General features: G+C 41.3%; 1 protein-coding gene across 1 annotated transcript in view; it reads right to left on the bottom strand.

The window, feature by feature from the left end:
* Positions 1–12,374, bottom strand: part of LOC144755902 (putative ferric-chelate reductase 1) — a 328,302-nt gene that overhangs the window by 36,961 nt on the left and 278,967 nt on the right. The window contains exon 12 of the mRNA XM_078645292.1: positions 3,140–3,237. Within this exon, the coding sequence (XP_078501418.1) occupies positions 3,140–3,237 (98 nt within the window). The remainder of the gene's footprint in view (positions 1–3,139; positions 3,238–12,374) is intronic.

The following is a 12,374-nucleotide window of genomic DNA, read 5'->3' as shown; positions in this document are numbered from 1 at the left end:
GGCACTAGGAGCAGCAGCACAGCGTTAAGAATATTAAACACAAACATTTCGGAGCAGTGAGCAATATCAGTTGCTAAATTCCTGGGTTGATGTGGGCAATATGTACTAAGATGCAAACCTTGTCTTGGGCCACACAATGTAGCACTTAATGAAACACACATGATGTTACTCAACAATCTGGGGTTGCGAAGATTGAACAGTATGGACCTACTGCCCTTACCGATTTTTCGAGCATACCTGGTAGAAGGTGTATTTAATATTATGTAGCACTTTACTGTGAATCGGTACTAAAATGAGGCTCCCTGGTATGCTCCCCATGGGAATAAGAATTTTAAACTATGACCTAAAAAGTCTAAAGTAGAACAAGTAATGTAATGATCTTAATTGGATTTAACTTTTTTTGTACAATGTATAATTCAACCCAGAATCCATTGACAATAGCATCATCAATAATGGTATATATGTACTGGCTTTTATACAAAGACGGGAATGAAATTGATATTAAGTAAATGATTTTATTATCTTTTTATGGTGATGTACTTTTATGGTCTTGAAGGTCGAAATAAAGTTATTATGATGATGATACTAAGAATCCTCATTCATAATAAATTAGGCTAGTTTCCGAAGAAAACCACACAACATTTATTCGGCACATAACTAGGTAAAAGGTCAGCGCCAGAACCGTTATGCAGTGCAAGGTAGTACAAATGTAGGTACAAGGTTGTGCAGATCCCTAGGCCTATATTACCATACATTGGGGCTCATAACACAGCAACACTGCTCTTCTACCACAATCCACCTTTATATCTACCCTCCTCACTAGAGTCTGCTTCTCCTTTAATTCTTGTTCCTCAGGAAGAGTCCATGAGTTTGCCCGTCTTTACCATAGGCGAGGTAACAATTTCTTCCTTAGGATCATAACCTCATAATCCCTTAATATTTGTGTTGACCAGAAGATAGTGACTTGAGTGTATCTTAGAGACTTTTAATATAATTGATGGTTTTCCACGCTATGCACTCCATGGTTTAGGCCATAACCACTCCAGGGTAAACTTCATTAAGTCATAAATCACTTAATGGCTCTTGGGAGGCGGCAACCCCCAGGGGATTTTTTCTCTGATAGCTCAGGGTTCTCCCATTAGGCTAATATTACTCCAGTTTGGAAGTTGCATTTTCCGACAGGATTGTTATTCCACTGTTCTATGATGGGCCTCATGGGCTCTTGTAACTTGGTGTAGAAAGACATTTCACTTTATAGAGAAGTAACATCTCTTTTACTGGTTGATCGACAGCGGGTCCATGACAGGGATGTATTAAAAAGGATTCCCAAATAAAAACATCTTTTAGCTTACTCAATCACATTTCCCAGCACCACAAAAGTTTTGGACATTGTTAACTTAGAGCCACATACCTTAATGTCTGATTTTTCATTATTTACTTTTAAGTCAAGGAATGCCATAAAAACTATAAAAAGCATCCATAGTCAGGCTGGTACACTTAAATATGTCTAGTCAAACCAGTGATCTTTTGCAGGTGACCCTGGACACAGATTACACGGAGGAGCTAGGGTTCACTGCCAACTGCTAGAAGCTCTCTTGGGTGACTCCAGTCATGATCAAAGGGGGAATAGGCATTTCTTGTCCTGCTGTTTTAGGACTACAACAGGGAGCCTGGGTTGCAAGAACAATCAAGATAAGCCACAGTGTTTACATGGGAAATGTTCACATTGAAAAAAGTCATATAGCGACACAAATTCGTTTTGGTTGCCCTTTGTAGCACAATGATGCAAAGATGGTTCTTTTCTCCTACTGAAGCATAGGGGCTTGGAATCATGGGAAGCTGAATGAAAAGATTTTTGTCAAACGACTTGCAAAGCAAAAATCACTTGTTTGGTTACAAAGATTCATGAAAATTATTTGCAAATCTTGCAAGGCTATATCCATACTGCTAACATGGTTCTGTGCACTGTTTAATTTGTAAAACAATGAGAGCAAATGAACTGAAGGCCTCTTCAGAAGCCCGCTCTCAGTTCTATTACATGTGAATATTCCAAATACCAGGTCTGTGTAGTCTCATAATCCAACTGATGTCTCTTTAATCGACCACCAGACACTCCCTGCCCCTCTATCTCACGTTTGCAGGTTCTTGCTTTCTCCCTTTGAGACAGTTTTCTGTCTTTCTCTTTATCCTTCTTAACCTTTTGTTTGTTTGACCTTCTCTTGCTCTCAGGAAATGTCTGGTGTGGAAAAATAAGTGCTGGACCCCTAAAAGGTTTGCCAGTTGGCCTCACCTGTAATCACTGGCTGAAAGCACTGGATGTGTCTTGTTTTTCTCTGGGAAAGTTATGAACTTGGTGAGCAACAGAGCTTCAGAAACATTCAAACGATTACAAAAATTATATCGTGTTTTTCCAGGGGCTATGGTTTCAGTTCTGTAATACATGTAGATCAGCTTTAACAGCTACCTGGTACACCTGCACGAAGCTTATATTTTCGTTGTGACATTACTGGCTCACTGTATGATTACTTTCTGACTGCTAGCAATGTGTTTAGTATTTTGATTGTGTTTGTGTTATCTAGCGGTGTCACCTGTTTATGTAACAAATGTATCTCAGATATGGCATTTCATTGCAGGTGTTGTAAAGACACAATCTTTGCTGAACATACAGTACTGTTGTTTTGGTAATTGTTGCATTCTACCTATACTGAACCCAGGAACCTTCTAAGGTTAAGCCTTTGACTGCATTTACTCAAACAGTCCAGGATATTTAATTAAGCCCCACTTTCTGTTTCTGACTTGTTCTGAGAACTGGTGACCAAGAGCCCTCGTTTCCCCTTCCAGAGAGCTCAGTGGCTCCTGGAACTGAACGCTCAAGAGAACCTGGCCCAACCCATACAATGAGGCTGTTCTCATTATCCATGGTGTGTCTTGAATCTCGATCCCAATATTTTATGTCATAGGTGTATTGGATAGACTACAGACAAATAAATGCTGCTCCACAACTCCCCAGAGCCGTAATTTCAAAGGCTATTTGTGGTTGGAATTTATCAGAAATAATGTAAGGTGAAACTAAGGACTGCCAATAGTGTTTTTCAGTTTTAAATATTACTATTGTAAATGAATAAATGTTTGTACTTACTGGCTATCCTTTGGACCTGGACGGAAGAAAGCGATGATCGGTTGCAGGAAAGCCAGAATCATTACAATACATCCCAGTACAGGATGGGCACCAGCACCCTGTGAGAGAGGAATTGATATATTAAGATAATTTCTAAGAAAACATGTGACATATGAAAACATTCTAAAATACCATGCGATACGAATCTCAAGAAACAGAGCATTCTGCATAGCTGCTACTCGTACACACTCCCCTTCTATCTATGACCCATATGTTATGTATTGTAATATGAATGAAGAATTTCCTGAAACTGATAAGGTTACCAAACTCCATCTTAATGTATAATGCTACGCACACTTTTCAATGAAAGTGTAAACACACATTGAGGTTAGGAGAATTTCAAGTTTCCTTTTGGGTTTTCAGTCTGCACAGATTTAGCTTTGATAGAATACATTGGGCCCTATTCTCATAAGGAAACCTACCTGCAGAGATCTTCATAAATATAAATATTTGCGTACACACGGAAGGAAGTTCCTGGCAGTATGGTATTCAACAGTTTAAGGTGGAAATATCTGCCAAGCTGTGGAATTTAAAAGTCATCACCAAGTAGGACTCTTATCACAAAAATGTGGATTTTCCTACACATTTATGAAGAAAAGTCTTCATTTTATTAAAGACGCGGAGAAGAGTAGTATGCTTCTCTGTTCTTGCTTTATTTGAAGCGCAGCAGTCAAGAAAGAAATGAGAAACTACAAATCCCATGTGCCTGGAAACAACCAGTCAATGGAAACGAACTATGTAGCACAACAGTAACCAATAGCAGTACAGTACTACCGATAATACTCAGCTTGACAGCGAACAGTCCTCTTTTCTTGTGTGAGAAATTATGGATGAACATTGAATAAAGGAAAAATGGATAATGCAATCGAAAGTGCCAAAGTCACAGTCAATGGTTCCTTGGAAAAGTGAATAGCTCTGTGAACCAGGATAACAATAGTAGAAGCAGTAGAAACAGGTACATCTGTAACATCCATAGGAGAAAACAGCTGCCCTGAAGGGGGAGTCTGAGTAGAGCATTCCTTATGATGTGTTGTTTTCTGTTGTCTGACCTGGGATAAGACCCTGTTTATCATTATGAAAGGAGGGAAGGCATAATTGATTGAAAGGGACCAATCCTAAAGAAAAACATCTGAAGCAAAGGCTTAGGGATCTGGGTGCCAACTGTAGAATAGAGGAATTTGACAACTAAGTCTGGAAGCAAACAGGTCTATCTGGAAAGGACCCCATTTGTGAAGCAGAGACTGAAATACTGAAGGGTGAACGCTTCCAATCGCTCGAGTCTTGAAAGGGGCAGGAATGCCAGTCTGCTACAGAGTCGACAACTCCTGTCAAGTATTCGGCAAGCACAGAAATGTTGTTTCAGAGTCAGAATTCCCAAAAGCTTTTGGCTAGTTCCAGGGTTTTGATCAGGTTCCGTCCAGATGATGTAATGGACAGCAGTGTGCTTGTCCATGCAAAAAAAGGATGCAGCAGTGAACCTTGTCTTTTGCTAGGCGTTTGATCACAAAAGAGCCTGCCAGCAACTCTAAAGAATTGATATGCAATCTGAACTTCACGCTGTACCAAGTACCGCCAGTCGAGATTGGTCCACATCGGGAGCCCCACCCCATTCGACTTGCATCTGATTCTAACGCAAGATCGGGGGTTGATACAGAAATAGTTCTACCGTTCCAGGCATCTAAATGGTCTATCCACCATTGATACTCTAAGCGGGATTCTGGATGTAGAATGATGGGGTCAGAATAGGCCAGGCCTTTGCATAAGTTGTCAATCTTTAGTCTTTAGAGCGCACAATAGTAAGGAGCACCTGGAAAAATATCCTGTATGGAGGAAGAGAGAAGACCCACAATTCTCGCTAAGGTTCTGAGAGATATTATTGAGCTCCGAAAGGATTTGATAGTCTTTATTTTCACTGAAGGAATATGGAGAGTTGCACTGGAAGAGTTTATAAGAAACCCTAAAAACTATATCTGCTTGTTAAGATTCAACAGATTTTTCTTTGTGGATCCCAAAACTCAGATCTGACAGATGGGAACATGTACGATGTAGCTGAGATAGGAGAGTTGAATGATTTTGATGAATTAAAAGAATATCGTGCACATGGATGATGAGCCGGACGACTTGAGCTCTGAGAAAAGTGACCACAGGTTTCATTAGCTTGATAAAACACCATGGTGCTGAGAAAGTCCAAAAGGAAGAGAGGAAAAAATATGTTTTACCTTGCCACGGAAATTGGTGAAACTTTCTGAGGGGCAGGAAAATACACACAGTGAGATAAGCGTCTTAAAGGTCCAAATGAACCATCCAGTTGTGTTAAAGCAACAAATCTCTGGGATGGATAATAGTCTCCACCTTGAAATGTCCATAAATGACAAATTGGTTGAACTGTCTGAGATTAATGACTGGCCTGATTTTCTTGTTTTTCTTTTGGACGAGAAAAATCAAGCTGAGAAAATGTAAGGGTTCGGGGAAGGTAATTTGCATGGCCCACTTTTAGAAAAGAGGTTGGACATTTCGTAAGAAATGTTTTGGGCAGAGGGAAACACTGTTTTTAAAGGCCTGGACACAGTTCTATAGAATAACCTTGAACAGTGTTTAACACCCATCAGTCTGAAGTTATGGAATTCCACTTTGGAAGGAAGAATTGAAGAGAGTGTCCTACGGGAAGGCCAGAAGAAAGACATACCTGTTTAAGGGTTGCATCTGGAACCTTTGTGGCCCAGGGCTCAAAACCCTCTACCTCTCTGGGGGTAGGATTGAGGCTTGTAATCTTTAAATCCAGAGTTGAAGGAGCCTCGGGAACCTTGGTTGTGGAAGTTGTGGCTGGTAAAGTGCTCCTGCCTCTACCGGCCCTGGTGAAAACATGCTGAGAGAAGACCTTCTTCAGATATTGTTGCACATTATCAAGAGATTGGAAAGTGGACACATATTTGCTCAGTTACCATATGAAGGAATCTCCAAACAGAAGGCCTTCCCTCTTAACTCCAGGGTAAATTGTTGCTAGGTTAACTAACTTGGGATCCAGTTTTAACAATAGTCCTTTGCGATGCTTATGAGTGATAGCAGAGTTATCATTGCCTAGAAAGCTAAACGTTGTTTGCACCCATAAAGAAGGAACTTCAGGGTCAATGGGGGAATGATTGAGGCATGTGGGTTCTGCCAAATCAAATATACGAGCCAGGGGCCCAACAACATCCAAATGTCCTGACAGGTGGACCAGGGTTTGTCCACTACTTTTCATGGGTCCTTGCCAAATTTAGAGAAGATCGTGAGTATAAAAGGGTCAACAGTTGGAGTCATTGTGATTTTTGGTCGGAAGAGAAGTCCTCAGATATTTCAAATTTAATTTAGCCCTCATCGTCTTGATCAGTGGTAAAGGTAAGTGAGAGGATATGTACTCTCCCACATGGTTCACAGGAAACCACTCAATTAAATTGGGATTTGAGATGTCATCAGTGATGTCATCCGTGATGACACTGATCATGTCACGGATGATGTAAGATGTGACGTCCTCAGCAGTGCATTGTGGGGGCGCGAGTTATAGTTAGCTGAACTAACTATAACGGACACATTTCTCTGGCTTTGTACAAGTGAAATGACCAACTAACTATAATGTCCCTGTAACCTATGTTTTTTTCAGTGAATTTCAAAGGCTTTTTAAATGCTAATTTCTAACCATAAAGTGGCTGAAACCTATGTTTTTTTAGTGAATTTCTAAGGTTTTTAAATGCTAATTACTAATTATAATGTCCCTGAAACCTATGTTTTTTTCAGTGAATTTCTAAGGTTTTTAAATGCTTATTTCTAGCTATGCCTACAGAGGTAGGACATGTGCACATAGAGGAAGAAAGATGCAGAAAGAATCAAGAGAAATGCAGAAAGATGCAACAGAAGTCCAGAAAGACAAAGAAAGGTGCAGAAAGAAGCAAAAGATATTCAGAAAGAACCAACAGAGGTGCAGAAAGAGGCCTTGTTGCAAAGTCATCCTGTGCCCCCAATTTCGTACTTAGTAGTGCTGGTGGTAACTGACTCGGACATACCAGGCCTAGAGCCAGTGCTCTGCTAAAAGACACTTAGAATACAGTGAAAATAGCTACATACACTAGGGTACACTATGGGTTGGGGTACCCTTGTGATTGGCATGACCTCCCCTGTAAGGCCCTAGTATATAATAGGGCAGAGGGATTAAAACTACTCTAAGTCAGAGGTGCAGAAACATGCTACTTTAACTAGTAGTCGTGTTCGCAGAGTCGTACAGAAAGGGTGCTGGGCCTCCGACCACAGCACCCAAGAATTCTGCTGCATAGGACTTACAGGAGGTACCAGGAGGGCTTCTTGGCCCCCAAAGTCCCTCAGAAGTAAAGTGGACTTCATCCCCCATCCAGTAGTCTGCATGAGGTGCGTTTGCAGAGTGGTGGAGAAAGGGGGCATGGCCTCCGAAGATGTCTAAACAATCCTACTGTGTGGGACTTTCTGGAGGTAACAAGAGGGGTACTTGGCCCCCAAGGACTTCCTTAGGGGCCAACTACCCCTCCTATTACCTCCAGTAAGTACCCCACAGCAGGATTGCTAAGTTCTCACACAGGTCATGCCCCTTTTGCCCACCACTCTGAAAATGCGCTCCTGGGTGCACTCTTTAATGGGGATTAAAGTCCCCTTCACTGCTGGGGGTTCTAAGGGGTTAACTAGCCTACCTCTTACCTCCAGTAAGCCCCACACAGTGGGATTGCTGAGAGGTGGACACAGGCCATGCCCCCTTTCTCCACCACTCTGAAATCGCGCATACTGGTTGGGGGATAAAGTCCCCTTTCCTCATGAGGGTCCCTGGGGGCCAACTAGCCCACAAGGTACCTCCAGTAAGCCCCATACAGCTGGATTGCTGAGAGTGCTCCGAGGCCATGTCCCCTTTTTACCCGACTCCTCCTCATGCTCATTTTTTATTTCTTGAATTTCTCTGTAGCTACTGAACGGATTTACACCATTTATTGTGGACGGCGCTGCAGCCAGAGGCACCACCCGCAATGTTAAAGGCCCAGGATGCGCCCACCAGTATGGCAAACGCATCCTAATAGCAGTGGTGAGACCGCCACATATCTGGTCGGCGGTCCCAAACACCACAAAGAGCCCCTAAGGGCAATTCTGAAAAGAGCAACGTAAAGCAGGTGCCTGAGTCTTCAAAAAAGTGGGTTATTAAGACAAATAAACAAAAGACTAAAACACAGGGTGGACCTCCTCAAAAGTCCACTGAAAAGTGCTATAATTTGCATAACTGTGATGCATACAGATTCAAGCCCTTCTTGTTCCTTTCAGGAGTCATCCAAAAAACACTTGGAGAGAGGAAGACAATCAGAGCACAGATCAAAGGAGTACATGAATCCAAAGAATGACTCAAAATGCTCTTCTGACTATGTAATGAAAAAGGAAGACAATCCTCCAAATCAAAGCCTCAATTTAAAAATAAGTAAGTGACAGGGATTGAATCCAAGCATGTCACAGATATTGAGGACATGGCTTCTGAACAGGGAGTGGGCTCTGACCATGCTGGACAGCACAGCAGTAGTCATGATAGTTTGCAGCAATCTTATGGAGTGTCTGGTGGCAGTAACAATGAGTGACTACATCCATGTGGAAACATAGGACCGGAGACTGAGTGCCGCTTGTCAATTTTATGAATTACAACTCCAGATTGAGGGGGATATACAACATACTATCATTGTTCTCTTTTGGTAGAACTTTTCATTCAGCTACGAGATCGTCTTGACTGAAAAATATTGTCCACCTGAGTTTGTTAGGGATTGCCATCAAGGAGAAACAGTAATTTCATCAGCTTTTTCCAATCTAATTTCAGAATCTGTTAAACATACATCCACCAATAAGTGGGGCTTAGTGCAAGCTCCAGCATTATACTGCAACCACATGGGGAATGATGGATCTCCTACCACATTGTACCTATGTATGAGGTCCACCACACAACCATAATGACAATATCCCATTAAACATGAGGCCAAAAACAAGCTAGAGAGATACGCACACAACTTCAATACCAAGGTGTAATAGAAAGTTGCACCTCACCAGTTAATAATCCCTTTTTACCAGTAATGAAACCAACCATTCATATTTTTAGTTTTAGATTACAGATATTTGAACACTGCTACACACACATTTGTGGTACAAAACATGCATGGCGCGTCACTAGTGAATAATATAGTACGTAAAAAATACAAAATCAAATTAGATATTCAAATAGGTTTTTCTGCCAATCATACCACCTAAAAGCAGATACTTCACGGCATTCCGCGCCCTTGTTTCTCAAAAATGGTTCTGTTGATTGCCTGAAGGGTTTAAGAATAGTCCGGGCTGTTTTCAGCCCGGGTCACAGAACTATTACAAGATTTTCATGACCAAGCATTATCCTATGTTAATAACATATACTTAGTGGATGGACAACACACTTGACCAGAAGAGATCGCATAATTCTGGGATTTGCTCACATGGGCTACAAATGTAATTTAAAAAAATCAAAGATTTCCCATATCAGCATCCTGTTCTTGGGATACTAGCTAAGAGGTGCAGGCAAAAGCCTTGTGACACATTCTTTAGAGAAGTGTGTGCTTCTACAACCACCAAATACGTTGAAAAAACTACACTCAATATTGTGTTTTCTAAATTTTGGCAATAGCTACATACCAGATTATGCACAATTGGTAAAATCATTTTACAACCTGATTTGTCCAGACTTCCCAAGTACACATTGGACATCTGAATCCACACAGATTTTACGTTCAGTACAAGCTGACATGTTAGCTTCAGAACACCTACACACATGGTTAACACCACAAACCTGTTACATGAAGATACACATATGTCACAATCATTGTACCAACAGCATATAAATCACATTTACATACAAATGCAGAAATGCATTTTGCACTGACAGAAAATATCCTGACAGCAGTACAGACAGCTGTAGTGAAAGACAGATCATTGGATCTGGGAAAATGAATAACACATGACTCTCAGTCCAACCTTAGAGACTGTCACAAAGGTCAGGGATCCAAACACAAAAGCTTTACATCCAAGATGAATACAATGGGCCAACTCACTCTCAGCAGCAGATGTAGATTACATATTGGACTCTACACTACTAACACAAGCCAAACTTCAATACAAACACAAATATTTGCTGCCCAATTAAATAATGCCTCTAGATCAGTATGATTTTTATTGAACACTCATGGTTCTGTCCAGCCTGCATTACGGACAAAAAATCAATAATCTTCCGCTTGCTCAAAGGTAAAGAGTGATATCAGGAATGGAGAATTCCAACCTCATATAACCCACATGCAGTCACTTGGTGATTGTACTGCGCAGCCGGCTGAACTGAAAGCTCTAATTCTGCACTAGAAAATACGGATCCTAAATTCCCCACAATTATAGTGTGTTATTCGTATTATTGTGTCCAGTCTCACAATGAGTATTTACACTACTTGAGCCAGAATGGATTCAAAGATTCCAAAGGGTACACAATCAAGCATAAGATGGTTTGGGAAAAAGGGGCTAAGCTTAAAATAAACTGCCACAGGCTAATGTCATTCACACACGGAGCCACCAACGTGTAGGAATACACATTACCGTGAATTAAATGTCTGATGAAGCCATAAAGTCACAGGGCACACTGCTTCAGTTGCTCAATTACTTGTTCCTGTTCGAGAATAGATAGAGATATCATAATGGCTGTCAATGCAGAGTGCCATGGCACCCACATATCGAAAGGTTTTCAACTAAAAGACTCCTACCAGTTAAGTACGCAAAACATTTCATTTCCTCATATCTCACAGTGGGGGTAAAGTACTACCTAATTCAGAACACTGCTTAGGACTGATCCTAGGAGTACATGACTGTCTACCATCTTCTCACGGAGGGGTTGTGGCTACAATTTCACTATTTCAGCAACAGTATTGGTGGCCAGGACTTTACAAACAGGTCATTGACTGTGTCCTTAAATGTGGTATTTGTCAGCAACTCAAAGTGTCCACCACAGCTCTTCCACCATGGACACAGCATTTGGTCTCAGACAAGCCTCTGGCTTGTGTTTATCTGGACCACTTTGGACCCTTACACTTCGATGGATCTTACAAATACATCATGTTAGCAGTGGATTCCAGGTCTTGATTCCTGTGGGTACGGCCACAGTTATCGGCTGATGCTTGAACTCTTACACTGGGGCTTAGACAAATGGTTACCTCCCCCACCCACCAAGCCGGACATAGCTTAGATGGTATCTTTTCAAATGTGGAGGGCCTACATATATCAAACATCTTACCTTTGCCCTGGACTGACCACTATGTTTTATTTAGCAGACTGACAATCAATGAAATATCGAAGAAAAAGTTCACTACCCCGATCCCAGGATCTTTTAAAGTATGGAAAAACATGAACCAGACTAAATTAACAAAGCTATTGGATAGTACTTGTCCAGCGCTGCCTACTGATCCTAATATTGCTACCCAACAATTTCATGACTGGCTAGGCCAATCCGCCAATATCTTGGTACCAATTAAAACTGTATCTAGGAACAGAACTACACCTTCTGCCCCATGGTACACAGAGGAACTAAGGAGGCAAAAACAACTGAGTAGAAACAGGGAAAGGCAGTGGCGAAAAAACTATGATACAGAGGGCATGGCCAAATATAAAGAGTCATTGACTGTTTATAAAGCTATGATTACAGAAGCAAAAAAAAACGTTTTTTTCGGATCAAATAGAAAAAGCCAAAAATTCAAGTAGGCAATTATATGACATCACTAGAACACTGTCAGGTAATGCCCCAGATCTTACCCCGCCTCCCTCACAATTACTTTGTGATGCATTGGTTAATTTCTTTTTTTCTAAAGTCAACGATATTTACCAGGCCTTTACCCCGAACCCCATGATAATAGCTCCTTCTGATCTGCCTTTGGACAATGCTCTGACCAGTTTCAAGGCGCTTACTATCGATCAAATAAAGATTATTGTCACATCTATCAAAACCGGATCGATACTAGATCCTTGTCCATTCTCAGTCCTGAGTATGAGGTCCTGTTTGGGATTAAGATGCGGGTTCCATACCTTGACAGTCCCAGTACAGTAGTGGTGGAAATGCCTTTTGATGTCAGTGAACATTTGGATGTTTTACAGTACCTTACCAACTTCAGAG

This window comes from Lissotriton helveticus, chromosome 1_1, assembly GCF_964261635.1.
Source record: "Lissotriton helveticus chromosome 1_1, aLisHel1.1, whole genome shotgun sequence".
Taxonomy (NCBI): Eukaryota; Metazoa; Chordata; class Amphibia; order Caudata; family Salamandridae; genus Lissotriton; species Lissotriton helveticus.
Note: the sequence above shows the minus strand (reverse complement) of the source record. Positions and strands in the feature narration are given on the sequence as shown.